Source organism: Apiospora kogelbergensis, assembly GCF_038363985.1.
Source record: "Apiospora kogelbergensis strain CBS 113332 chromosome Unknown utg000002l_segment0_segment0, whole genome shotgun sequence".
NCBI classification, from domain to species: domain Eukaryota; kingdom Fungi; phylum Ascomycota; class Sordariomycetes; order Amphisphaeriales; family Apiosporaceae; genus Apiospora; species Apiospora kogelbergensis.
Genome location: NW_027117419.1, coordinates 2,542,546 through 2,569,445, shown reverse-complemented (window position 1 = coordinate 2,569,445; position 26,900 = coordinate 2,542,546). Strand labels below are relative to the sequence as shown.

The 26,900-nt window shown below is 53.2% G+C and overlaps 9 protein-coding genes across 9 annotated transcripts; 6 read left to right on the top strand and 3 right to left on the bottom strand.

The window, feature by feature from the left end:
* Nucleotides 1-224: 224 nt before the first annotated feature.
* On the top strand, nt 225-2,513 carry PG998_003695 (uncharacterized protein; the record flags this gene model as incomplete). Its single annotated transcript, XM_066870513.1, has 5 exons — nt 225-274; nt 401-1,151; nt 1,244-1,839; nt 1,899-2,005; nt 2,089-2,513. 5 exons carry the CDS (start codon nt 225-227, stop codon nt 2,511-2,513), a joined length of 1,929 nt encoding a protein of 642 aa, XP_066734263.1.
* Nucleotides 2,514-3,714: 1,201 nt separating this feature from the next.
* PG998_003694 (uncharacterized protein) lies at nt 3,715-4,776 on the top strand (the record flags this gene model as incomplete). Its single annotated transcript, XM_066870512.1, has 2 exons — nt 3,715-3,994; nt 4,070-4,776. 2 exons carry the CDS (start codon nt 3,715-3,717, stop codon nt 4,774-4,776), a joined length of 987 nt encoding a protein of 328 aa, XP_066734262.1.
* Nucleotides 4,777-6,445: 1,669 nt separating this feature from the next.
* Nucleotides 6,446-9,713, top strand: PG998_003693 (uncharacterized protein; the record flags this gene model as incomplete). The annotated part of the gene is made up of 4 exons (XM_066870511.1): nt 6,446-6,641; nt 6,690-8,195; nt 8,252-8,697; nt 8,745-9,713. The coding sequence occupies 4 exons, from the start codon at nt 6,446-6,448 to the stop codon at nt 9,711-9,713; spliced, it is 3,117 nt and encodes a 1,038-aa protein (XP_066734261.1).
* A 774-nt stretch (nt 9,714-10,487) lies between these two features.
* Nucleotides 10,488-11,879, top strand: PG998_003692 (putative SAGA protein; the record flags this gene model as incomplete). The annotated part of the gene is made up of 3 exons (XM_066870510.1): nt 10,488-10,724; nt 10,780-11,014; nt 11,146-11,879. 3 exons carry the CDS (start codon nt 10,488-10,490, stop codon nt 11,877-11,879), a joined length of 1,206 nt encoding a protein of 401 aa, XP_066734260.1.
* Nucleotides 11,880-12,366: 487 nt separating this feature from the next.
* On the bottom strand, nt 12,367-13,825 carry PG998_003691 (uncharacterized protein; the record flags this gene model as incomplete). The annotated part of the gene is made up of 3 exons (XM_066870509.1): nt 12,367-12,588; nt 12,694-13,485; nt 13,709-13,825. The coding sequence occupies 3 exons, from the start codon at nt 13,823-13,825 to the stop codon at nt 12,367-12,369; spliced, it is 1,131 nt and encodes a 376-aa protein (XP_066734259.1).
* Nucleotides 13,826-15,508: 1,683 nt separating this feature from the next.
* Nucleotides 15,509-16,036, top strand: PG998_003690 (acyl coA binding protein; the record flags this gene model as incomplete). Its single annotated transcript, XM_066870508.1, has 3 exons — nt 15,509-15,602; nt 15,718-15,785; nt 15,887-16,036. 3 exons carry the CDS (start codon nt 15,509-15,511, stop codon nt 16,034-16,036), a joined length of 312 nt encoding a protein of 103 aa, XP_066734258.1.
* Nucleotides 16,037-16,632: 596 nt separating this feature from the next.
* On the bottom strand, nt 16,633-18,962 carry PG998_003689 (thioredoxin; the record flags this gene model as incomplete). The annotated part of the gene is made up of 4 exons (XM_066870507.1): nt 16,633-16,977; nt 17,031-17,627; nt 17,654-18,656; nt 18,760-18,962. 4 exons carry the CDS (start codon nt 18,960-18,962, stop codon nt 16,633-16,635), a joined length of 2,148 nt encoding a protein of 715 aa, XP_066734257.1.
* A 1,344-nt stretch (nt 18,963-20,306) lies between these two features.
* PG998_003688 (phospholipase D/nuclease) lies at nt 20,307-21,976 on the top strand (the record flags this gene model as incomplete). Its single annotated transcript, XM_066870506.1, has 2 exons — nt 20,307-20,735; nt 20,810-21,976. The coding sequence occupies 2 exons, from the start codon at nt 20,307-20,309 to the stop codon at nt 21,974-21,976; spliced, it is 1,596 nt and encodes a 531-aa protein (XP_066734256.1).
* A 551-nt stretch (nt 21,977-22,527) lies between these two features.
* PG998_003687 (phospholipase D domain-containing protein) lies at nt 22,528-25,802 on the bottom strand (the record flags this gene model as incomplete). Its single annotated transcript, XM_066870505.1, has 12 exons — nt 22,528-22,995; nt 23,073-23,212; nt 23,270-23,419; nt 23,496-24,151; nt 24,199-24,354; nt 24,412-24,511; nt 24,564-24,621; nt 24,714-25,031; nt 25,135-25,176; nt 25,231-25,241; nt 25,297-25,470; nt 25,526-25,802. The coding sequence occupies 12 exons, from the start codon at nt 25,800-25,802 to the stop codon at nt 22,528-22,530; spliced, it is 2,550 nt and encodes an 849-aa protein (XP_066734255.1).
* Between the last annotated feature and the right edge of the window lie 1,098 nt (nt 25,803-26,900).

Genomic DNA, 26,900 nt, shown 5'->3' with positions numbered 1-26,900 from the left:
TTGCGCATGTCTAGCACGTGCTGTGCACCCATCTCGTGTTCTCTGCTTCCCGGACGATATGCAAATTCATGTATTAGGACGCGGTCCTTTCTTGTAATCGCCTGAAGCTATATTTCGATTGCCTGTTACTCAGCAGATGGATCCAGAATACCCTCCAGGTCGGGCCCGGCCCGGCCCTCCTCCTCCTCCACCCGCCCCCTCAAGTATATCCTCCCTGGGATACGATGCGTCCTCCGCCAACAACAAGCCCTGCAACGGCTGCCGGAGGCGAAAAGTATGTGCAAATTCCATTTTCCAAAGCCTTCTTCTATCTGTCACCCAATTGCCATTAAGATGGTCGGCCATCTCACATCTTGCAGGTGCGTTGCGACAAGGGCAGGCCTTCGTGCCTGAATTGCAGCCGCCATGGCGAAATTTGTGTCTACGAGGGGCCGCCCGAAAGTGGCGTTTTCACTGCCGAGACCCAGCAGAGGTTGCAGGATCGGTTGGACCGACTTGAGCGTTTGATTCAAGGGATGAGCTTCACCAGCGGCCCTCCGGCCGGACGGGATTCCCGCCTATCCTCCACCGAAGCGGTGATCCAAGACTGGAGTCCAGAAAGCAACTCGACAGCCGAGCCAGAAGACCAAGGCGTGCAGCTGTCTGAGCCCAACAACTGTTACTACATGCACCCAAATTTCTGGCTGAATTTGGAAGAGTTCGTGGATGAACCGCGTGACCTACTGAGATGGCCGTACGACGATAAGATGAACAACAACTGGCCGTTCTCGGCACAGAGTATACCGCCAATATTAACTGAGAGCTTGACAGCGCTCCATCTGCCCGTGGAACAGCAAGATGTCCTCCATGATCGGTTTTACAAAGCTGTCGATCCATGGATACGAGCTACGCACTACCGGGCCTACATGAACGAAGTTTCAAATTTTCGGATAGGGAAGAGCACTATGCCGCGGGAGATAGAAGCCCTCGTATTCTCCGTCCATGCAATTACAGTTGCTGCAATGTCGGAGAAACAGACTCAGCAGCTCTTCGGTAGACCTAGGGAGCACCTCCTTTCCCATTTTCAATTTGCGACCGAGCTTGCTATGAATCGTGCCAACTTCTTAAGAACAAGGAATATGTTCATGTTTATGGCTCTCCTGCACTATATTGTGAGTTTTAGGCTTATTTCACTATATCCTAAAGTGCTCATTATCACGATCCTTTTTATGGCGGCATAATCTCATCTAACGCGTACGAATAGACGTTCCTGTTCCATACTGGACAAGCGGAGAAGGCAAGCTCATTTTTGGGAATCGCAACACGAGTTGGTATGCGATTGGGCCTTCACAAAGACCCGTCCTCGCACCTCTTCACTCCATGGGTCGCTGAGATGAGGCGTCGGCTATGGACCTACTTCATGGTCATGGACCAGCCGATATATAACTCCGAAGGTGCCGAGTCACTGTTCGACACTCTACCGTGGATTTCAAGGCCAGTGAATGCCAATGACAATCAGTGGCCACCTCATAGGTTTATGAAGCCCGAACAAGTGCCAGTGGATGCGGATGGATTTACTGACATGGCGTTTGCTAATATACGCCGAGAACTCTACTACATGAGTCGAGAAGTTGGTAGACTATTTCGCATGACGGAGACGGAGCGACTCCTTGCCATCATCGCTAATTGTGATAGCGCCATACGGAAGAAATACATTGACCACATGAATGTGCAAAGCCCTATGCAGGCGGTTATCGTCGGCTATTACAGCTTTTATCATCGGTGTTTGCGGACGAATATAGAAGTCACAGCAGTGAAAAGCAGAGCCCGGTCAGAAATGCCAGAAGATCTGCATACACGGTATGATATATGTCCTTGACGAGCGAGAATAGCTTGTTAACGTAGCTTTCCCACAAAAGAATTCTGACTACACAGCTCGACCTTTTCGAAGACCTTGAACGCACCGAAGCAATTGCTCAACGGCACAACTGGCAATGGATCTTCAAGTGGCCACCGCCATTTCAGGGTAAGCATGATAACCAAGCAGAAGTCTATCGAGATTCTGCATTGTTCAAACTTGTTCGATGTCTCTCATACTTGCAAATATAGGAATTGCACGACTTCTCCACAGTCTAGCGGAAGTACCTAAAACGACCGAAGCTGAACGCGCTTGGAAGCAAGTCGACCTCATCTTTCGCCGGCACCTCGGTAGCGACATGGCAATGCAGGATGTACCTTCATGGCGCCTTATCGAGCGTCTCTGCGACATTGCTATGTTCGCCCATTCCGGACGGGCTCATCAAGGCGCAGCATATACACTGCGTGGGCAATCGAGGCAAGGGAATACGGATGGCGGCGAACCGATAACGAACACGGGACTTGGCCTTGTCAATCAACTGGCATATCCCGGGTTCGGAGCCGTATCGTGGAGTGGCTCGACAGCCCCTGGAACGAACGCAACACACACCGGAACACCCAGCAGCGACAGCATGATGCATTATACATCAGCGGAGGGCAACAATTTCAATACTTGATATTGAAGAAAGGGGCAGGAAGACAGGACCGCCCAGTTCTGATGTAATTCAAGATTGGCGTCTATCCAGACGGTCTTGTGTGCGGATCACTTCCATAGCGAAGGGCGCAGCATCTGTAAATATCAAAGGAAAACCAGCCCTTGAAAATGGCACGAGGTTAACTTGGACCGGCCGGCCACCAAGCTTCAGAAGCATGTATTATTCATGGATGGGCGATAGGAGCGAAGTAAAACGAGCTTTGGCGGCTGTTCTCTGGTTGCAAGATATAAGGCCAGTACTTCCGTCGCCAGTCTTGTCAATTGACAATCCCATGGAAGACGAACACCTCTGAAACCGCATTACACAATTTAGGATAATCCGTTTTTGTGAGGGACGATGTGTACATATATTCATGTTCTGGGGTATCCTTGGGATCATACAATGCAACTCTTGTCCGGGAGTTCATCCCATCTTGGTGTGCCTGGAAATTGGTCACTCGTTCTCTCCGCTTCATTGGGCCATACCAGGGTGCACACTTTACGTGTAGGCGCTGCAATCTCCGGAGAGACCTACCTACATGATTGAGCACGTGGGCTTGGCCGTCAGAGAATATTCCGAGCCAACAGTAGGTTGGTTCACCGAGGCCGGGTTTGTTCCATACGCAACGCGATTTGATGGTGGGCAAGAGGGAAGACGTTGCCGATGTCCGTCGGCTATGTCGGCTTGGCTGGCCAGCAAAAAGCGTGCTAATGGGCGTTGGACCTTGTATCAAAGAAAAGGCAAAGGGAGCTTCCTAAGGAAGTGTAGTCGAGGCCCACCCACGACATGCCCCCGCCACTACTGCTGCCAGGGGGGCTAGGGGGTGCCCTAGCGTTATCGCCAATTGACCTCTCACAGCACAGACATAGGGCAGGTGGGCGATCGATGCTGTCGACAATGCATGCTGGGAAAAGCAAAGGTCTCCCGGTGAGATACAGTCCGTACTACATATTGACATCACCAGCTGACTGCCCATGCAGGTATGTTCAGCTGTCCCTGCATCTAGAAGTTTATGGGTTTACCCCTGCTGCTGGCGGCGCAGCCCGAGTACCGGGACATGTCGGTTGACATGTATGTACCAAGGCAGATATATAGCAGAAAAGATCGCCCACCGAGTCCCGCCTTTGATAAAGTGACCTCTCACCCTCTTGTCCAAGCCTGACACTTACCCAGCTGAACAACCATGGCTAACACTCGCCGCCGTATCGCTGCCTTTGCGCCGTTACTGCTCGCGCAGCACGCGGTCGCCGGTCTGTACCCGGGCATGAGCAACCTGAACCATACGTGCTCGCTCGTCGACCCCGTGCTGTCGTGCTCTGCGGGGGCTTCGGACCCGAGCGCCGTCGACACGTGCTGCACCGAGACGTTCGGCGGTCTGGTGCTAGCGACGCAGTTCTGGAACACCTACACGGGCTTCGAGTCGCAGGGACAGGTGCTGCCCAAGGACGCCTGGACACTTCACGGTACGTAGTTGCCTTCTTGTTGCGACTCCTTTATTCCTAGACTGGCCGGCATATTGACCAGTACACCACATATAGGTCTCTGGCCCGATTTCTGCAACGGGTCCTATACGCAATACTGCGACCTGACCCGGCAGTACGATCCCTTGCCCGCTCCCAACACGACCACTGGTACGCCCGAGGGGACGCCGGTCCCTGCCTGGGCGGGCCCGGACATTGGGACCTTCCTGGAGCCGCTGGGCAAGCTAGACCTGCTGGCCTGGATGAAAAAGCACTGGGTGGCGCAGCCGGGCTGGCTCAATGGCGACTTCTGGGGCCACGAATTCAGCAAGCACGCCACGTGCTACAGCACCTTCGACGTCGAGTGCTACGGCCCGGCCTACCGCCAGCACGAGGAGGTTGCTGACTTCTTCGAGACGGCCGCCGCCTTCCACCGCGCCCTGCCCACCTGGTCCTGGCTCGAGGCCAGCGGCGTCCGCCCGTCCAACGCCACCACGTTCTCGCTCGGGGACTTCACCAGGCCCCTCACCCAGGGGTTCGGCGCCATCCCTTACGTCGGCTGCTCGGGCCCCAAGTACAACGCCACCGAGGCCGGGAAGGGCAGCACCGACGCCGGCTACACCGTTATCAACGAGATATGGTACTACTACCACGTCTACGGCCGTGTACAACGCCAGCAGGGTCTCGCGGTCGATGCCAACATCACCGGCGGCCGCGTGACCAACTGCGCACAGGCTCCCGGTGCTCTGCATTACTACGAGCGCACTGCTGGCTCCGAAATTTAACACTTGCACATTCATATCACACAAAGGCCGGAGAGTTACCGTACGAAATGTAGAAATAGACACGTAATGATAATCTTCAATGACAATGCCATCATGAAATAACTCAGTCATACACGATGATAGCATAATACTGTAGTGGAGGCCCATGTCTAGGACTGAAACAGGAGTAGTCTAGTGCTAACACTCGGTATGCTTCAGTTGTCACTGGCTCGGTGGTGTCGCCAAGTCCCGATTCGTGGCCTACCTTGAATCCATTGACCAGACTAAACTTATGGTGACACTCCATAGTTCATCATATCAAACCTATTACAGTTCATTTCATATACAATCTCAATTAAATGACAAGCCTCTCAACAAAACAGGTTAGATATCTACAGATGTCACGCTTAGTCATTGGTTTGGTGGTGTAGTTGGTTATCACGTCAGTCTAACACACTGAAGGTCCTGGGATCGAGCCCCAGCCGAATCATGTACCTTGAGAGTTCTTAACGGACCTATCCTTTTTGCCTTTTTTTCTACTTCTTCTAGAATAGAAACTACACACTACCGAGAGAGACATATTATACTAGAATATAAATAATGTGCTTAACGCTTCTAGTTCCTTACATAGGTTCGGATTGTCAGGTTATTAGATCGTCTTCGTCGTCTTCTTCTCCTCCGTCTTCTTAACTCTCGTCATTGTCACCTCTAACACCTCCAACGGAGGTAGTAGCCCAAAATTCCTTTGAAGAGGACTCTTAACACTATTACTTCGTATCAATGCATTCCGTTCTATAGAATGGTCTATTCACAACTCCCTTATAGGTATTTAAACAATTATAGCTTCCATTATATAAACCCAGGATTCTTACTCAGCCACTTAACTTGGGTTGTCAAGGATAGTAAGGAGGTATAGACGGTGATGTTTTAGGCAAGGTGGGATAGGACGGGGCTGCCACGCTCCCTTCATGATAAGAATTACGTTTTCTACACATTTACTTGATACCTGGAGTTGTGTTCGTAAATCAATATGCATTTCTTCCAATTTTGGTTTCCCAATTGAATGCAGCAATTTGACCTGTGGTTAAGTGATTGAGAACAAGTTGCCGATTGTTTTCAAGACCTGCATCCTTCCTCTCTTCCTCTTATTCTTTGCACTCTGCCACGAAGCTTGCTGCTTGTCAACACACGATCCTGAACAATATTGCTGATCAGAACTTGTCCCTAGGCGTCTTTACTTCTCAAGTTACTCGAGGATTGCTACATGTGTAATATTGTGTGGCAATCGCCTCGACCTCCAATCGTTTCAACTCATGATTGTCCTGCGTACACCCAGCTGTTCGTAGCAACCTCACCATTGCCTTCCGGTTGTCACTTCTCACTTCGCGCCAGTGGACCCTCACCACGGATAAACATCACTCGCGGTCATTCTTTTGACACCTCTCGGTTCTTTAGATTCCTCTGATAATCATCTCGAGTCATTCTATCTTTCACCAGTTTCTGCGCGGACAGGCCAACCGCACATCATTCCAACTTTGCGCTTCGAAATCCATTCCTATTCGTCACCCTTTCCCAACAACACCACTGTCAACACCTCATACTTTCTTCGGTAATGATACACGTAGAACATTTTGTTTCTACTGTTGAAGTACTCCTTTCGTATATCAGCTATTGAAGAGAGTACATCACGATGGAGAACATTTCGTCTCCAGCAGATGCGCCGCCCGAAGCACCTGCAACACCTGGGCAAGCTCTAACATTTCGCGCAGCACAACAACCCGGGCCAGGAAGAGATGGCCCTGGGCGCTCTGAAGATCAAGACAGGCAGCCTTTCCATGGCGGATTTGCTCTTGGCAACAAAGATAACCCCTTTCGACCGCACTTCCGTACACCGGATTTCCTCGATGGCTAGAAACCATCCTGGAACCAGGCAGAGCAGGTGTTACTTCCAGGCGATGAAACCGAGAATAACTTGAACTCGAGAGACGATGCCGGCTTGAGCCGCGATGACGGGGGCAACCCGTTGCCGTCTCTGGATCTAGCTTCTGTGTTGCCTAGCCCGGTCTCTTGGGGTGGCCTTGAGTACCGTGCGCAAGCAGTCATCTTGAAGGTTCTCACGAGGTTTTACGCAAACGAGTTGTTTCCCTTTTTCACCTCCTGCGATGCCTTACACCTAGAGCGCTACGAGGTAGATGCATTCCTCTCCCGCCACATGCTAGAATGGAGAAAACAGCTCACCGGCCGACCTGTCGACACATTGTTCGTGGACAAGGGACTTGTACATGTGGCTTGCAAGTATTTGAAGGGCCAATTGATTCAGCAGGAGGCTATCGATGCCGCGATGAAGTGGTCCTTACAGACGGTCAGATGGCCTCTGGGCATCACGACTGATGGCTTTTCGATGCCTGTAGACCAATTCATGAGCGCAACGTTTCCTTCGCTTACTCCGTTTCAGGCGCAAAGCTCGTTTCCTGACCAGGGTCAAATCCCTCAGTCCCTTATTGTAACTGGGCCCAAACTTTGCGGCATCTATCACTTTGCGCTCATACCCGGCGAGGAGGGTACCCCTGATGGCGTTCGGTTCACCGATATCATGGTGCCACCGATGACCATAGTCGTCGGGCCCCATGGGCAGTACACTCTCCATCACGGCGGACGGTATCTCATCGAATATCTCGATTGGTGTCAAGATTCCACGAAATTGAGGCGGCTCAGCCATTTCTCCATTGTCGAGGGGCGTTGGAAAGCTGTGGCCTCTGCACTACAATCTCCTGAGAATACACATGGAGGCAATGCTCCATCATGCGATAGTAGCGTTCAGAAGCACTACGTCAGCCCCGCCCCCTTTGATGGGCAGACTGATATCCCACGAGAAGGCTCTGATTGCACTTCGAATAACAACGGCATTAATACGAAGATAGAATATCCCGCACAAAGCGCGGGTCTCCTATGTTCCACCACCGAAACATTTAGGCCTCAGAATAATATGAGCCTTGCTGTACATAAGTCCGATACAAACGCGATGCTCATAGAGGCTATTTCTCAAGCGATGCCAGAAACTGGCCACGAGAAATCAGAGCAGGAGTTTTGGGACGCAGAAGAAATGGCGAACATAGAGCTTTGCAATGTTCAACGATCCAGAGAGCGTCGATGGAACGCAGAGCAGGGACCTGTGGCACCAAAGGATCTTATTAAAATGAGCATGCCGAAGCTGCCGGCACAGTCCAGCTTAAGGAAAACACCGGGAATCACATCGGAGGAGCTGGCTAAGATGCCAATGGGCCCTGCCGCACCAACAAACACTTCCATTATCTGGAAGCCCGCAGACTACGAACCATTTCTCACCATCCGGTTGCCCCACCAGTACTATGTTATCGGTCCTAGAAGCCAGGTCATCACCTTCGACGGCGACTTTGGTGTCGACTCGGCACCGACGGCGTGTAGCTGGGACCCCCCGGGCAGTCATGCCAACACGGGAAGCTCCCATATAGTGTAGGTGGCGTCTACTCGTTCCACCTACCTAGCAGTATGGACAAGCGGTACAAGCCAGCCGAGTTAATGGTGCCGCAACTACCGGCGTCAGTATTTGCTCGATTCCTGCTGCCAAACCGGTTTGCCTTGTACAGAGATCATTGTCTCATGCCCCGTGCCATTGCGCCTGGTTACCACGAGCTTCGAATGATGCGAATGGTACAAAGGCTCGACGATAATATCAGCGACATGAGGATTACGGCGGACCTTGCCAACCAGGATGGATACTACATGGTTCTCAATGACATGGCTCCCTACAGGCCCCGCATCATGGGCAGTTCTGCAGGAGGATCCGACGACACTTCGCCAAAGGCTGGCACACCTACTTCTGGGGAAGAGGAAAAAGTGAAGTGGAGGACATTCCAGGAACCGCAATTGACGCGTTGGAGTCCATGCCGATACGCCTGCAAAGTACCATGCTCGAGGCGCACCGTATTCTTGCGCCCTACCGGGCACAGTTCGAGGAGGAGGGAGCAGAAGAGCAAAGGGAAGAGATACTGGCCGAGAAGCGCGAGATCGCAAGAGAGAAAGCCAGGGCCGTCAAGGAACGCCAAGATGAAAAGAAAAGGCAATCACTCCAAAGAAGGGTCGGGGCCAGCGAAGGGGTAACTCTCGGCGCACCAGACGCGCCGGCCGGCAGCAACGCCGGTAGCAACGCCGGCCATCATACAGGACCAAGCGGATCTGGGACGGGAGTAGGTCTGGGTATGGGACTCGTATCCTTCAGCGACGAACTCCTACAACGGCAGATTGAGTCCTCGAGCAGCAACAGCAGCGATTCCGAGCGGACAGTGAAGAAGAAGCGGAAGCTCGCCGAGCAACTCGAGCGTATACCCGACGACGACGATGACGACGCAACGTTCAGTTTTGACACTAAAAGGTTCGGTATCGAAGACAAAACGTTCAGTCTTAGAAAATCTACCCGCAAGCGTACTCAGTCGACTAAAGCTCAGCAGCAGGAAGGGCGGGGAGAGCAGAAGAGGGAAGAGCAAGAGAAGCAGGGGACTCTGCCAAAGAAAACACGAGCTCCAACTCCTGTAACTGTGAAGCATCAGAGCAGTGTTCCGCCGACCCCGGCCAGTCAAGCTGGCACAATCAACAGCTCGGTCAAGAGAGGACGTGGCCGGCCACGCAAGCACCCTTTGCCGGATGCGGTCCAACCACAGGGGCAAAGCACACCTGCTACTGCCGACAACGCCCAGCCGCGCACCGAGGGATCGTCGACACATGCTGTCAACGCTCCCCGTGTTTCCCACTGGGCACCCAATACGTCTTTGATCTCCGGGGCACAACAGCAGTTAGCGATGCCTCGAATGCCGCAGCATTCGATGATGCCCGGGGTGGTGCAGCCGTCGGCGATGGAGTCGAACGAGCAAGCCAGTGCTGATCCGAGCAAGGGCACCAGAGCCTCCAATACAAGCCCCTAGGGGTAAAGGGCGATCAATAGCAGCATCAAAGGAGGATTTCGCCATATTTGCAGGGACTTGAGACTGGATCTAGAGAAAAGGCCAGCTACTGCCCTCTTGGGGGTTGGGGCATGGTGAGATATAGCAAGGCATGACTGATATCATCACCACATGGTCTCTGTTTGAGCTTCTCGATATCGTCTGGATACGAGCAGCACAGTTGGACTAGAACTGTGGCGATGCGCAGTGGCCGGCCGCGTGACCTTCCTGCACATATTGGAACAAGGGCCAATACATAGCCCGCGTAATTTTTAATGAGAGGCTTGATGAGGTTGAATGAAATGTGCAATGTGCATGCTATGCTTGACGTCGACCCAATCACTGTCTGTAATTGCTGCAGTGGCCGTGCACAGGCACCCGGCCTACCAGCCTAAGAGGTGCCTACACTTGCCAACTACCTAAATGAGGATCCGCCCCGGTTTAAGACCAAGACGTCAGCTCCTTTGCTGGGACTGGGACTTACTGGACTTGGGCCGACAACAGCGAGTGCGAATTGCAGATTGACATCCATCTGGCGATAGGGACACTAATAAAGACCAACAAAGACACTCTCTTGAGCAACCCACGACAACACACCCTTCTTTCGCTCTCTTTTATCTCCCACCGACCTCCCGACAACCCGATCAGCCTTCCAGCGCGGCGACGACTTCTCCATATAAGAGCCCCCCGGAGCCATTAGTGAGAGAGAGTGTGTGTGTGAGAGAGTGAGAGCGCGCGAGAGACACAGCCGCCACCATGGCCCCCCGAATCGAGGCCTCAGAGATCGAGACGTACTGGAACATCTTCGCGACCAGGACCAATGGCGCCAAGTTCCTGACGGGCGAGATGGCCGCCCCGCTGCTCAAAAACAGTGGCTTGTGCGACGACCAGCTCGAGCAGGTCTGGGACGTGTCCGACATCGACAACGACGGCAACCTCGACTTTGAGGAGTTCTGCGTCGCCATGCGCATCGTCTTTGATATCGTCAATGGGGTTGGTAATCGCCACATGCCTCCCTTCCCCACCTTCTAATTGATTGGGTTTACAGGAATACGCCGAGGTGCCCAAGGTCCTGCCCGACTGGCTCGTCCCCGAGTCCAAATCCCATCTCGTACAAGCAGGCCGCGCCATCACGGGGAAGCAGGTGCAGTTCGAGCAGGTCGACGACGACCTGGACTCTCCCGGCTTGAAGGATGGCTTCGACTGGTACATGAAGCCGGCAGACAAGTCCAAATACGAGTCAATATACCAAGAGAGCCGAGACATGCGCGGCGAGATATCATGTAAGTTGGCCTTGGATCTACTCTACCCTACTCTACTACATCATCTGCGTGCCTCTGGTCCCCTCCCCATTATTACCCAAATTTTGGACACACCACCCGACTGCTTGCTAACCATATCCCCTGCGCCCCAGTCAATGCATTAGAAGACCTATACGAATCCCTCGACGTGCCCGACACGGACATCCGCTCAGCCTGGAACCTGATTAACCCATCGGCCTCGTCGACCATCAACAAGGACGCTTGTCTGGCCTTCCTGCACATCCTAAACAACCGGCACGAGGGCTACCGGATCCCGCGGACGGTGCCGGCGTCGCTGCGCTCCTCGTTCGAGCGCAACCAGATCGACTACCAGCTCGACAGCGAGCGCAACGCGCCCAGCAAGTCGCGCTGGGCCGCCAAGGCCGACGACACCACCTCGACGGGCCGCAAGGCCAAGTTCGGCGACCAGTACCTGACGCGGCTGGGCCGCAGCGGCTTCAAGGCGGCCGGCACTGACTTTAGCGCCACTAAGGACGCCGACTGGGAGGAGGTCAAGCTGCGCAAGGAGCTCCAGGAGCTCGACGACAAGATGGCCAAGGTCGAGGAGATCGCCAACCGCCGCGCCCCGGGCGGCAAGCGCGACAGCAAGCCTGCCCTCGTCAAGCGGGAGCTCGAGCAGCTGCTCGACTTCAAGCGGCGCGAGCTCCGCGAGATGGAGGAGGGGTCCGGCGACAAGTCCAAGGCCGGCGGCGGCCTCCGCGGCGTCCAGGACGACTTGCAGACGGTCAAGGAGCAGGTCGACGGCTTGGAGTCGCACCTGAGCTCGCGGATGCAGGTACTCGACCAGTTGCGAAGAGAAATTGAGGACGAGAAAGCGAACCGGTAGATAGACAGGAAGCCCAAATTAGCGACAAGAACGGCGACGAGGTGGTGGTAGGTAGATATATGCCCTCAATACACTTTAATCAACACAGCATCGTAGCCAACAAAGGTTGGGGCTTGGTGGAAAGCGGGAGTATGGAGATTGCATCCTTTAGTAGAATGGACGGCGTAAGTTTGCAATAGCGAAAAGGAGCTGCATATTCAGTGCGAAACGATGATTTTCAGCAGAGCTTGTCGTATGAAATAAACCAGTTCGATCTCTTATGCTTGAATGAAGTCAACATCATTCCCGAAATATGTATATCTAGACCGGCCATAATTTGTACAGAATGCGGGCAATAGGGTATTATTAATATTTCCTGCAAACCATATCATGCACCTCCCGCCTCCCTCCTTGTCCCTAGTTTTAGTACATTATAAGAAGAACCGGTATGTCTGTTCCCGGACATAATATGATGAAGGGGCGCAACTCAGAGCGTGGAAGGAAGAACCTAGAAAGAGCTCCCATCTACGATACCAGGCATCATTTGTGTGCCCAACGTCTTGCCCTTGATCATGTAGACCATGAAGGAGAAGACCTTGATACCCGCCATGCGGCCCGCACCACGACTGCGGCCAACAGCGCAGACAAAGACGTCGACGGGGATCAGCTTGACCGGCGTCGTCTTCTTCCCGTTCAATACGAGGTCAATGTTCTTGGCAACACCGGCAGCCTACAGAGAAGATGATCAGCCCCACAGACTTTTCGTTTTATTCTAGTAGACAGGGCGAAGTGAAGTGGATTGGTGCATGTTGCTATGACGGAAGAATGGACTCACCTGTTTGTCAGCAATAATGAAGCTGGACTTGGGCTCTGAAATAATATCACCGGCCGCCCAGACGTTTTCCGCGTTCTGCACGCGGCCGAACTCGTCTACCAGGACGTACTTGTCGTCTCGAAGCACCTTGGCGGGGAGGTACTCGGTGTTGGGCAGGACGCCCATGGTGGGCAGGTAGAGGTCCGTGAGGATAGTCTCGCCATTCGCAAGAGTGACCTCGGTCTTGCCGCCTTGGGCGCCCTCGTCGGGCAGCTCGTGGGAGCCCGTGACGCGGGCGCCGAGCTTAACCTGGACGCCCAGCTTGATCAGCTCCTGCTCGGCATTGCCCGCGATGGCGTCGCCGCCCAGGATTTGGTCGCCGCCTGAGAGCAGCACGACCTCCTTATCCTTGAACTCGAAGCGGATCTCGCCGGCCGTCTCGACGCCCGTGGCGCCGGCACCCGCCACCACGATGTGCTTGGCCGCCCGGATCTTCTCCTGCGTCGACTTCACGCTGGCCATGACCTCCTCGTTGGTGCCATTGGCCTTCCACGGCGAGTTGGGGTCCATGTAGCGCGTACCAGTCCCCAACACCAGGTGGTCGTAGCTCAGGCTGCGCTCGCCCGTCGCCGTCACAACCCGGACGGTCTTGGCATCTAGGTCGGCGGCCTCGGCGCTGCCCACGATGAACTCAAAGCTCTCGGCTGGGTACTTGGCGAAGCCAGGCTCGATAGGCAGGTTGTACTGCTCCTCCTTCAGTACGCCCGGAACGACGGCACGGACCGAGGCCAGGTTCCAGAAGAAGTGGCTATCCTATCATGGTGTTAGATATAGGTCTCTTGTTTGACAGTACCCATTCGTTCTCAAGATCGGGCCCTAGCCCTGACAACATCGATCATGCGTCCCATGGGAAATGCACATGCATACTTGGCGTGAGCTTGGAACAATCCTTCTTCAGCCACAACCGAGATTCACCACCTCCACACAAGGATCAAATCAAGCTGGCATGGCGCTAGCTGCATGGCCGAAAGCTTACCTTGGAGACCAAAATAACTTTCAGGTCTTTGTGGGTATTCCTCGTGTGCTTCAGTAGCCTGTGAGCGACTTGAAGGCCTGCAAAAGAGCCTCCTAGCACGACAATCGTCAGAGCCATGGTGTTGGTTGTGAAGGGACTTTTGCGCTGGCGAAGTCCGGTGTAAGTGAGCTCGGGCCCGAACGAGTAGGCTAGCTTGGTTATAAGCGTCGAGACGAAAAGTGACTGGGGATCTTGGGAAGAAGCGGCAAGGCTCGTGTGGGTATCATAAACAGCAAGGGAATGGAGAAGAGGTCAGAGAGGATAGACAAGAGGTTTACTGGGCGTGGCGCCCTCTGCTGCGGGCGGACGGAGCATTTTATATATGCAAACCGGTTGTCCGGGTCGAGCGAGGGTGCTCAGTTGTGGACGGCATGGGATGAACGCTACTGTCTGCATGTAGTAGGCGCTGACAGCAAGGGGGGTCTATCCGTTCGTTCGTTCGTTTCACGCACTGCATTGCGTCTCTCGACACACGGACGGCCATGGCCTCGTAACATGCGTGCGGGTGGTGCTGGTATTTGTGCAATGTCCCCGAGAGAGGTTGAGACGGGCAGTGGGCTGTGCTGCTTGAGCGTATGGCCTGCCATGTCACGTTTCACGACGTATGCGGATACTTGCTTTTGGTTCAAGACGCTTGGTGACACTTAACGCAGGTGTATGTGCATACTGTGGTGCTGTTGGTGTGGTGATGGTTGCTTTTTGCGCCAACCAGCAGCCCACCGTGCGATTAGGTCCTGGTAGACTACAGAGTGTGGCTTCGCTCGGCGTCAGATAATCTGAGAGTGGTCGATCCACGTCGGTAATTCCCCAACGTCAGCCGTCTGGAACCCGAACGAGCCCAGCATCCACCCGCCCTTGAGTTGCCATGATATGTTGCTGCTCAAGATGTGCCGGTAGGAGCCTTGGAGCAGTGGTTGGTGTCGGTCCCGGGGAATCCGCTTGCTTTGCTCTGGCCAATCCACACATAATTTCCACTGCGATGCCGCCCGAAAGAAAAGCAGGCGAAAAAGATGCTATTGTTTCCGACGATCCACCAGACTAGCAAAGTCAAGTCGGTTCCTGCATGGCCAGAATAGGAACTGGAGTGTTGTTTTCCCGGCGTCGCAAACTCAAAGACGGAACAGATGGCTAATGGGAATAAGGAATACATATAGATACGCCCCAAGACTTTGTGGCTGGGAGACGGTGGAACGTGGCGGTGTCTGCGGGTTGGACCCTTGCGCACGCCAATACAACCAACTAGAACCTTGAGGGGTTCCTGTTTATGCAAGTGACCAGTTGCCAGCTGCCCCCAGTACTGCCCCCTCCCCCCATCGGCCTAGCTTCACGATCCAATCAAGAACGGGCCCAACCCAATCAGGCAGACAAGACAGACACCCCAAACCCCCGCTGCCCGCCGCCCGCCGTGCTGTGTGCTCTTTTCGGGAAGAGCAAGCAATACAGTCGGTCTCGGGTCTCTCTCTCTCTCTCAATCCCACTCTCGCTCGGCTCAACACATGATGAAGCCAGCCAAATACCCCGCAAGGGTAGGTACGTAGGGGGCCCAGCTTGCTTATGTAGAAGGTGGGCAGCCGCTGTCCTCAACAACTTGAGGCCCTCTCTATATTATATAGTAAATCGGTTTGTCTCCATCCTCCGACTGCAGTTCCAACTTTTGGTACACATACGACTTCGTGCATACGTCTGTCTTGTCTCTTCTTCGAAAATTCCCCGAAACCATACCACCAACCCGAAACCACTTTCCCCCACCACACCGTCAAAATGGTTGAGCAAACTGAAGCTTTCAAGAAGGCCGTCGTCGACTCCAAGAAGTTGACCACCAAGCCCAGCAACGACCATCTCCTCGAGATGTACGGTACGTTATCAACCTTCTCGGGGCCTTTGTGATATGCAACCTTGGCCTAAAACCCCCATCTGCTTCATGTCTGCTGAAGTAAATAATAATCTAATACGTCGCCACCACCATACAGCTCTCTACAAGATCGGCACTGGCGAGGACATCTTGGCCGCCCCGGCTCCTGGCATGTTCGACATCAAGGTATGTGCTCACAGCTTCCCCGCCCATTCACCTGTTCTGCAACGGGATGATATAGAAGCGAAAAAGAACGGTGAGCTGACATGGGCGCTTCGAAACAACAGGGCAAGGCCAAGGCCAAGGCTTGGCAAGGAAAGGTCGACGAGGGCGTCACCCCTGAGCTCGCCCAAGAGCAGTACGTCGCCCTGATCGACAAGTGCAAGACCGAGTACGGCTACGACGAGAACAAGGCCCCCGAGACCGTTGGCGCTTAAGTCTCTCATACGGATATATACAAGTGCGGACAAAACCTACCTTGGGACGATTAAAGAAGAAAGGGTTGAATACACATTAGGCATTCGAGTACGCGTGCACTCGACAGCTAACTAGTGTCAGCCCCAAAGAAATCTATATATCAAATCATTCATCCATCCACCTGCGCATGGATTATTTGCAGTCAATGGAGCTTGTATTGAACCAAAAGGAAACAAGCTGGTATTATTATGATGCATTGAACCATCTATGCTCTGGCATCTTTGATGTACCAGGAGGAAAAGGAGAACTTCGGTGTCGTTATGGACCACTCCCGTTCTTCTCTCGAACATCCCAACTCCGTCGTATCTGTTCCGGGCCCTACCAACCCATCCGTGCTATAGAACTAAGTCCGCCTTACCGTTTTTCATCAATAACCCAAAATCCCCCAATTTGTAAGGTCGGATTGTAGAATGTGCAGACACATAGTGTCACAAGAGGGCGTAATATACATGAACTCCCGCTAGATATATGGTGTCAACTCCAGACCAGACCAACCCCGCAGGGTGTCATGGGCCATGCATGCTTCCCGTCTAACCTCTTCAAAATAACAACTCCTTCAGTCGGTCTTTCCGTTGGCGGTGTTACCGAGGAAAGTGTCCTTGAGCTCCTTGATGGGGAGATTGTCCATTTCCAGACGGAATGAACTGCGGTTTCTTCTGAGGCGGCCACGCAGCCAAGATCCAAGTCCAAGAGCGAGGCCGGCGAAACAGCCGAGGGAGAGGTACGGGTGTTCGGTGAAGGTTACACGCATGTCAAAGAACACCTTCTCGAAACTCGAGATGGTCAACTTGGGCTTGATCTTGGGCGGCGAAACGGTAACCTTGGAGATGGTCTCCAGAATCGACGTGCGCGAGGGCGTGATGTGGTGTCCAGTGATGGTCTGGTCCCAGTATCTGCGGTTCTATAGGGATGTCAGTAAAGAGAAGCTAGCATAACCGAGATGTGAGTTCTTACGTCTTCGTCATTGATGATAACGCGCTCGCCGTCCTTGACGTCGATGCCGTAGGTAGTCCTGATCCACCTCTGCCAAAAGGTGCCATCAACCCAGGCAAAAGCCACCTCCTTGGTGTCCGACTTGTCCATGTTGATGTGAATACCCTTGGCGGCCCGTAGAGCGCGTTGATCATTGCGGTCCTCGGCTTCTTCGATCCGGAGCTGCTTGGCAGCACGGAGGTCGGCTCTCTCCAGCTGGAACAATTGGACCTGCTTATCCATCCATTCGCCAGCTGCCATCTTCATCTCGTGCTTGGCGCTCAGGAAAGACTCGTTCTCTTCCCTGTTAAGGATTCCGAGAACAACAACCTTTCCGTCCATGATCTCTCGGGCATTAGACGCAGTGAGTTCAGGAACAATCGGGAGCCAGACGGATTTCATCCAGGTCAGCACTTGCCGGGTGTCTCGCATCTCTCTGGGCGTCAGAGGGTTATAGTACGTAGGCCTTCCCTCGCGAGAAACCAGCAGTCGGGGCCAAGTCGTGATCTTGAACCTGTCGTACAATGCTTGGTCTCTCGTTTTGACCAGCTTGGCATGGCCAATCAGGCTCAGGGAAGCCTTTCCAAGGCCATCATATCCTCGACAGTCGTGGCGTGGTCGTAGAAGTAAACAAAAATGACATCTTCCTTCTGCTCGAGAGCCTTGAATGACTCAGCATCGACATCCTGGACTCCGCCGCAAATATCCAAAGCCTTCTCGGCATATTTGACAAAATCGCCAAGGCCACGTAGTCCGTCGTACTCGACACGTTCGCCACCCCTGAAGAAATGGACAGTGGGATAACCGCGAACCCTCACATCCTTGCAAAGTCTTGATTCGGCGTCGCAGTTAACCTCGCCAATGTTTAGGCGTCCCTTCATCTCCTTGGCAAGCTGAGCCCAGCTCGGGGCCATAGCTTGGCAGTGATGGCACCACGGCGCGTAGAACTTGATATACCAAGGCTCCTGAGTCATAGTAACAAGTCTTTGGAAGCTCTCGGCGGTGAGGGCGACGGACTCTCCTTTCTGGTTAGGGGTCGAAGTAGGTTTCGGGGTCTTGGTACCGAACGGGTTTGGTGGTGTCCAAGTGGGCTTGGTGGGCGTAGTGGCCTTCTTTTCGGCTGCGGGCTCGGGGATCTTGTCATTCTTCTTCAGCTCGGAAGGTTGATCGGGCTTTTCGACTTTGCTATCAGCCTTCTTATCATCTTTCTTCGCTTCCGTAGTGGCGTCCTTAGCATCGGGGGAGTTGGTCGCGCCGGGCTCGGGCAGGTTGATTTCCTTGGGCCGGGTGCCTGGGAACGCAGCCTCCAACTCCTTCTCGACGAGTGCTGAAATGGTCTTGATGTTCTTTCCGCCTTTGATGAGATCCAAAGGTTTGCCGTCCTTGTACAGTGTCGTCTGCGGATACGAGGTAATTTCGTGTTTGGTGCACGTATCGGCGTGTACGATACAGTTGAGGGCTGCAAATCTAATATCATAGTGTTTCTCGAAGGGCGATTCGGCGGCCTTGGTCTCCGGCTTGGCGCTGGCAGGGGCATTTGAAGTATAGTAGTACTCATACAATGTTTGGTATGTTGGAGCAAAGTCTACACAATGAGGGCACCACGGGCTATACAAGCGATGATTAGTCTCCAGTCGTCGCGAACCAACAACACCCCAAAAGGGAGGCGCCAGAGTACGAGATTCGCAGTAGGGCACCTCAATCATCTTACCTGTAATATTTCACCACCAAGTATTTTGTGAGGTTGACCTCCTTGTCGAAATTGTCGGCCGTCAACTCGAGTAACGGCGGGACCTTCTTCCCGTTGAAATGGGTGCTGTCTTTGGCGACATCATCCGGGATGGCTGGCCCAATTGCCTGCGCGGCGCCTAGGACGGATGCGCCCAAGAGCAGCGCGAGAGAAGCGAGCCTCATGGTGGAGAGCCCGAGGGATTATAGTGCAACAGGAAACGAGCGTCAGATAGGAAAAGAAGGGATGTTCCGATTAAAGCGAATTGAAGTATTATCTGGCTAGCTCGGCCGCGCAAAACGAGAACCAGCAGAGTCTTGAGCGCGATGGGAATTCGTCCAAGCCGGTCGAAGGAGTCGTGAGAGAGAAGCAAAGGGGTGGAGGTGGTGGTCTGGGTGGTGGTGGTGGTCTGGGGGTCGATTAATCGGACACGAGACAACTAATCGCGTTGGTTATCTGTTGGTGCAGATCTGCATCGGGGCTACTTCAATGCGATACGAGAACACGGCGTGCGACGTGCCCAAGGTGGTAAAAGAGCCTCAAAATCCCGTGGAAGGGGTTCTGTGTCGCGATTCTAGAAAATAGGGAAAGCCAAAATCGGGGATGAAACGTCAAAAAAATACAGAGGTCGCCTTAGTTCCCCCAAGGAAAAAAAGAGGTGAGCTTGTACAATGATGGATGATGGGGGGAAGGCAATGCTGTGCAGGGCTGGTGCAAGATTCAGTGATACATGGATGCTTTCTCCGTCTCCGTACACTTAAGGCCTTAGACTTTCAGGAGAAGACAGAGGCAAGCCAAGTACCAAGACAGACAGGGAGCAAGTCCGTGTCCCCATCAAACAAGGCCCGTTGCCTGTCTCGAACCATTTGGCCTCCGTCAAGGCAACAAGCTGGCCTGAAGGCTTCAAGCATCCAAGCACGAGGCACCCAGCACCCAGCACCGGTTGTATTACATACAAGCATACTAATAGGTAGTATTAGGTAGTAGGTGCTACAGCCAAGGCCCTATCCAAGATTGGTACAGCCTCTGCATATGGGTCTAGGGGTGCCATTGGCCAAGCGTCCCACCGCCCCACCGCCAGCTGCAAAGCCAGCTCCCCCTTTATTACAGCAGCTGTTTTCTGTTTTCGCTGCAATGGAATCGATTGGAGTTTAGGTCCGTCCCTATGGCCATTGCGCATCAAACCGAACCGCGCAATGTTTAAGTACATGCAGGCAGCATAATTCACTGGAAAGCAATGTGCACCTGCCATGATGAATGTCTGCTTCTACGGATTGGTAACTCCCTATGGTAATTATGGCAACAACACGTTGCCTGTTCCAGGTACTCATCATCCACTCTGCGCCTGCCTTAACTACCCATCTCGTCGAATCGTGTGACCGCAAAACAATGAACAGCGGAATGTGACAAGCTCAACTCTATATCAGGCCAGGCGCAACAAAACTATCTCGACTGTTGTTGCTGCAGCATTTACCACGATTAGACTACCCTTTCCCCCACCATCCACGGCTGCCCCAGGTGCATACTCCATGTCAGAACACCCTGCAAAACGTCGGCGCCTGTCCGAGGGGCATGACCCGCCGTCAGGAGTTGGTGCTGCCTCCGGATCCGGACGTGGACCTGCAGCTTCGCTTGATCGGCCCATCAGTCCACCTCCTAGGAAGAAGGCGACGCGGCAACAACGGGAGGAGCCCGACGAACGGGAAGAGCGGGTGCTGATACCCTCCCCGTTTCACTTGACCACGATTCGTGGTTTGCCAGCCGAGTGTAATCTCGGGGCGGTATCGTTGCAGGACCTGTTGGGCGACCCCCTGATATTGGAATGTTGGCAGTTCAACTATCTCCACGATATCAACTTCTTGATGAGCCATTTCGACGAAGATGTGCGGTCTACTGTCAAGGTTCACGTCGTACACGGCTTCTGGAAAAGAGAGGACCCAAACCGGGCCGCGCTTGAGGTAAGACTCCGGATGTGTAACTGACGCTGGTGGCAGCAATAATCTCACAACACTGACCTCTGATCTGGGAGTAGCAAGACGCTACTGGTTTCAAGAATGTCGAACTCCATACAGCCTACATGCCCGAGATGTTCGGTACTCACCACTCCAAGATGATGATTTTATTCCGGAACGACGACACGGCCCAGGTCATCATCCATACGGCCAATATGATCTCCAAGGATTGGACAAACATGACAAATGCTGTCTGGTCCACCCCTATGCTCCCCTTATCCAAGACGGAAAACGAAGATTTTACAATAGGAAGCGGCCATAAATTCAAGTCTGACTTGCTCAGTTATCTAAGGGCCTACAACACCAAGCGTAGTGTTTGTCGTCCTCTGGTCGACTCGCTGGCAAGGTACGATTTTTCTGCAGTTCAGGGCACCCTCATCGCCAGTATCCCAGGCAGGCATGCTGTCGAGACGGATCCAAGAGAGACTCGCTGGGGTTGGGCAGCACTAAAACAAGCAATGAGAGTCATACCGGTTCAACCAGGCAAGGCCGAAGTCGTGGTGCAAGTATCATCCATCGCCACGCTTGGTGGATCTGACAGCTGGATCCAACGCACCCTATTCGACTCGCTATCTTCGTCGGCGAAGTCAAGTTCCCGGCCCGACTTCAAGGTAGTATTCCCGGACTTTTCAGAAATACGGCGGTCTTTGGACGGGTATGCTTCAGGGGGATCCATCCACACCAAGATCCAGTCGGCGCAACAAGCCAAACAGCTTCAGTACATGCGGCCAATATTCTGCCACTGGGCAAACGACGCGGAAATGGGAGCGAAGCTGGCCGAAGGCCTAGAGGTCCGAGATGCGGGTCGAAAGCGTGCAGCTCCTCATATAAAGACCTATATCCGCTATGGTGAGAAATCCATCGACTGGGCTTTGCTGACTTCGGCAAACTTATCGAAACAGGCTTGGGGCGAGGCGGCAAGCAGCTCCCAACAGATCCGAGTCGCCTCGTGGGAAATTGGCGTGCTGGTCTGGCCCGAGTTGCTTGCCGACAATGCCAAAATGATTGGTACTTTCAAGACGGATTCCCCATCGCCAGCCGAACTCGAAGGTGACTGCCCTCTAATCGGACTGAGGATCCCATACAATCTGCCGCTACAGCCATACGGAAATGAGGAAGTACCTTGGGTTGCAACGATGGCACACACAGAGCCAGACTGGATGGGAAAGACCTGGGAGGGTTGGTGAATCATCAGAGCCGGCGGTCAGAAAGGGGTTTGATTGAAAAGAGACTCCCATATAGAATGGTTATCCGCTTGTAAGGATAGGCTTGCAACTTGCCACTACACCAGGTCAATTAAATCACGTCGCATTAGATCCGGTGCTACAAAAAAATGGCAGCAATGTGAATGAATCAATACATCTGGGTTGGCACGAACAATATCCACACTATCCCTTTGATAGCGAGGTGCTGTTCCTACTAGAATATACCAGATCGTAGAGAGAATTTTCTTTGACTAGGCTGATTTGTTACTCGGCTACTGAAAGCATTATACGGAAGGCAGCATCTTCGCCCTACCCCCAAAGGCATATGTGCTGATTAGATACGAAAAGCCACTGAGCTTCCTATTGGCGAGCTACATGATCTACATCAACTTCATACACAAAAGCTACAGACAAGCCCGCAGAAAGCAACGCCGCATAGTTTCATGCATCTGGCTTAAGATGAGGTAGATTGCCGGTTATCCAGTCGTGTCCCCCTTCACCCTATTTTCCAACGCATAGGGAACTCTAGTGACTTAAGTATAGACCGTCTCGGTGAACTTGTTGAGAGACACGCCCTCCTTGGCCAAGTCCTGGCCCAGCTCGATAAGGAACTCGAGGGGCATCTCCACGAGGGTACCACGGACACGGCTGAGCCAGTCCTTGAGCTCGCGCACGCCGCCCGGGAACTCCTCGCGCACGACGTGGCCGTACGCGACGCGGCCACGCTTCTCGTCGTCGGACAAGTCATCCTCGGCGCCCGGGATGATGAAGTGACGGCTGAAGAAGTCGTCATACTGCTCCCAGTTGCGGACGTGGTCCGAGGGGACCGGGTGGAAGACCTTGTTGAAGATTTCGGTGTTGGAGCGGGCCGTGCCCGTCCACAGATCCCAGAACTCGCGCGACATGGGGTCGTGGACAAGGCGGTCGGCGGGTGAGCCGAAGTCGTACTGCTGCGGGTCGCGGTCGATCGGTGTCCAGTTGGCGTTAGGGCGGTCATGGGGCTGTGGTGGTCTCGAGTCAGTCTCATTCCGTCTTTCACATAATTACAGGCGTGATGAATGCTTAGAATGTTTCTTACCTGGTGAGGCAGAAGGCCAAGATGCTTTCTGAAGAGCTGACGGCGCAATGTAGAAGCAAACTTGGAAGCCTGGTAGGATTGCCCGTTCATAGACGACTCGATGGTCTCCCCTCCCTCAATGACAACAGCGATTTCCGAATCTAGAAGCATTCGAGTAAGTATAGAGACAATAATGCAATTGGATCAAGACCACTTACCATGTGTACCAAGCTGCGAACGATCGTTCAGGTTCGCAGAACCACAGATCACAAGTTGATCATCGGCGATCAAGACCTTGGAGTGGATGTACAGCTCCTCGCTTACGAAAGCGTTAAGCTCAGACTCTTCATCGCCATCCCATGGGGCATCTGCAATCGCCATCAGTATTGGTGTCATAGAGGGACATAGGTTGTTGAACACCCGAGAACAAGGATGGTTTCTTACTGTGCAAATCAGGGCCTGCGTCCATATAGCAAGCCGAGATCGAATCCCAGGTCATATCCTTGGCATCGTTCGTTGCCTCCTGATAACGCTCATACTGGCCGCCGTAACCGCCATCTTGCACGCCGGAACGCTCGCCATAGGGGTAGGCACCCGCACCCACCATGTCATCATGCTCGCGGCGGGCGTTTTCGTAATTGACGCCGCTCTCATTTTCTACTCTACGCATGGTGGTGGAAGTGTTGATACGGTCGTAGTTGCGTAGGTTGTAGAAGGTGATGTAACGTCTCGGGTCGTCGATGCCCTGTTGCTGCAGTGCCTCCATGATGCTGTGGCCGCCTCGGTTGATGGAGTTGTACTGGAACTCCATGATTGCTCGTGTGCCCAAGGCACCGTCCGACTTCAAGTCCCCAGCAAAAGCAGGCACGGCGGGCATCAGAACAATGACCCGGAACTCTTCGCCGGACTGGTGGGCTCTGGTGATTCGATCTACGATCGCCCGGCCAATCTTGTTCCCGACAGGGTGTTGTTCGTCAGACGTAGCCGTGATGAAGAACTGGTTTTCAATGTAGACAAAATGGCGGGCGTTCCCGATTGCCTCAATATAGGCGTTCGCAATAGAGTGTTCAGTTGGATGGCCCGCAGACCACTCCGTACAGCTATTATTGGTCAGCACGCTTGTATTAATGAGGCTTTGGGATCGTACCTTCGACAAAGCTGTATGGACAGGTTCGATGTGCGGTGACCGTAACCTCCCGCGGAAGCACCCTCTTCCTGGCCAACAATCCCCCCCGTGCTAGAAGGCACAGGCTCATACTTTCCGGGATCCTTTCCGTTATACTTCTGTTGGAAGATAAAGTTCCTATACAGGGATGTAAGCACATGTTACAAGCAAGCTGAACGAAGAACGGTAACTTACCAACGATCAGAGAAGTGATCAATCAAATTGTTGACGATAGAGCCGTTGAGCGACATGGAAATGTCCGACCAGCCCATGCGAGAACTCTGAGTGCGATCAACTATGGCATGCATTAGAATTGAGCTGCTTTGGAGGATGTTGGTATCGCTCACGTTTGTTATGATCCCAGTCGTCGACGCCCTCGAAGTCGTAGATTCTTGCGTTGTTATACTTTGAAGTCGATATAGTTAGCTTCGTTTCACGGGTAGGGGTCCATCGCCTGGTAAAGACCATTGATTGGTATTTGGCTGGGAAAGACTGACATCTTGGCCGGGGAAGATGATACTATCCAGGTCGCCAGGGTGAGCATCAGCAATGGGGTGAGAGTTGGTATCCCATCTACCGAAGCACATGTCGAGGCCACCCATGAAGGCCATTTTGCGGTCAACGATGCAAAGCTTCTCGTGGTGTGCCCAATAGAGCACAACATCACCTGCAGATCCATAGAGCGTCTTCAAAGCGTCACCAGAGACTCTCGACAGAGCGGCAGCATTGAGGCGTTTGGATAGGCTCTGGATCTCGCTCTCGATATCGGCCCTTGCGTCATTAACGGTAGGGATATGATCCGGATGCCTGAAGACCTGTACAATCAGTCAGTCGCAGTAGGGGCAGAACTGGTATGTGATCATGCTAGAAACAGACAATCCCCCGCCTGTAGTACAATCATCCTATACTAAAACATACCTTGATATTCGGGTGCATGCCTTCGAGATGGTGCCTGGTGTGCTACATATTATCGTCAGTATAATACGAGGTGGGCGACTTTGTAGGGCATAATACCGCCGAGTCCACTAAACGTCCGGTGGTCAGTATAGGTAACATCAACGGGCCTGGTAGAAGACTCACATGTCAAAGCTTGAGTAACCTCCTTGTAGACGATGATATGCACCTTGACACCCCTATCGGCCGCAGCTCGCAGCATGTGGTCCAGTCGGTACTGCTCATTGCGCGAAGGGGGTCTTCTAAGGTAAAGCTCAGGGCTTAGCCACCAATCGAGGATATAGATGCTCTCTCTGGCCTCTGCACCCGAATGTCAGAATGTATTCGGACCGGATCTATAGATGCGAAAACCTACGCTCGAGAGCTACGGAAACAGCCCAGAAGTAAGAAGCGCCATCCACGTACCACTTCACACCGCCCGAAGAAGGGGGCGCGAAAGACTGGAAACGATGGTTTTGGCGAGCCTCGTTCTGTTGTTGGATCGGCTCGCTGAAATGAGCATGGCTATCAGATTCTTCATGCTGCTGCTGCTGCTGCTGCTGCCCATCCTCTTCATGGTGATGGTCTCTGTGGAATACCTCGTCGATCTTCCGTTCGACCTTCTCTTCCAATTTATGGAACAATCTGTCCATGTTCACGGCGTGGATAAAAATGGAGGGGAAGGTGAGGAGGTGGGGTCACGATGTCGTAGCAATAATAGGGAATGCCAAAAACCTCTCAGTAAGGGGACAGGCACGAGTTGTTGCTATAAGAAATAAAAAGGAAGAGAGGAGCCAAAGTAGAAGTCAGACTCGCCTAAAGCATGACCTCGCGAGATCAACCGGCAGATGCCACCTTGAAACAAGATTACTCAAGCTGAAGGGGCCAAGCTTGGCTGGCATGCGTTCACAGGCGGACTGCAGCCAATGGCTTCGGCTCGTCCCATGCTTCGTTGTCGGTCTGTCCTAGCTTGGTTGGAGCCCATGGCGGAAGCCAGCGAAGAAACACTGGCACCAGGTCTGACCAGGGGTGATTTACACTACACAGGTTGGCTCATGTTGTGGAGTTTACGTTGTTGACTGGGGAATACGGTCAACCTGTGACAATGAATCCCCCGCCACCCGCTTGTACAAGTCAGCGCGACGAAGGGGGGGGACGAGGTAGGTTGTTCTGACGTTTCACCAACACACCATCGCTCTCAGGCTTCCTGATGCCCTGGCAGCCTGGATTGTGTTTGCGTTGCATGCCAGGACGCCAGAATGCTTGCTTTGCTCCTCTTTACATGCTAATTCCCCCGGGTGGAGTAAGATTCCATGGCGCATGATGGTTCGGTAGGTGGTGCAAACAAGCTTCTACGAACGCCTACCCTCAAGATGAGGAGGATCACAGCTGTCTGGACAACTTACGTAGACCTTGACGTCTACATAACAACATAGCCAGACAGCTTCTTATAACTGAGATCATCTAACTTTGTTGTCATCGGACATATGCTTGTTGGAAGACTGGCAACTTGGGATTGGCGGGGTTAATAACCGTACCTGGAATTGGACACGAAGATGGGTGGTGGGGGTGGTGAACCTTTGTTTTCACCGCCTGGCAGAAATCTACCGGCCCACTTTATTTTTGAAGATAGCGTACTGTAGATACGGAAGTTTGCGCCCTGCAGTTGGTGATAATTCCCAATTCCTCACGAGAGTTGTACTTGTATAGCTTACGCATGCGCAAATAGGAAGAGTCTGATCCATTGGACC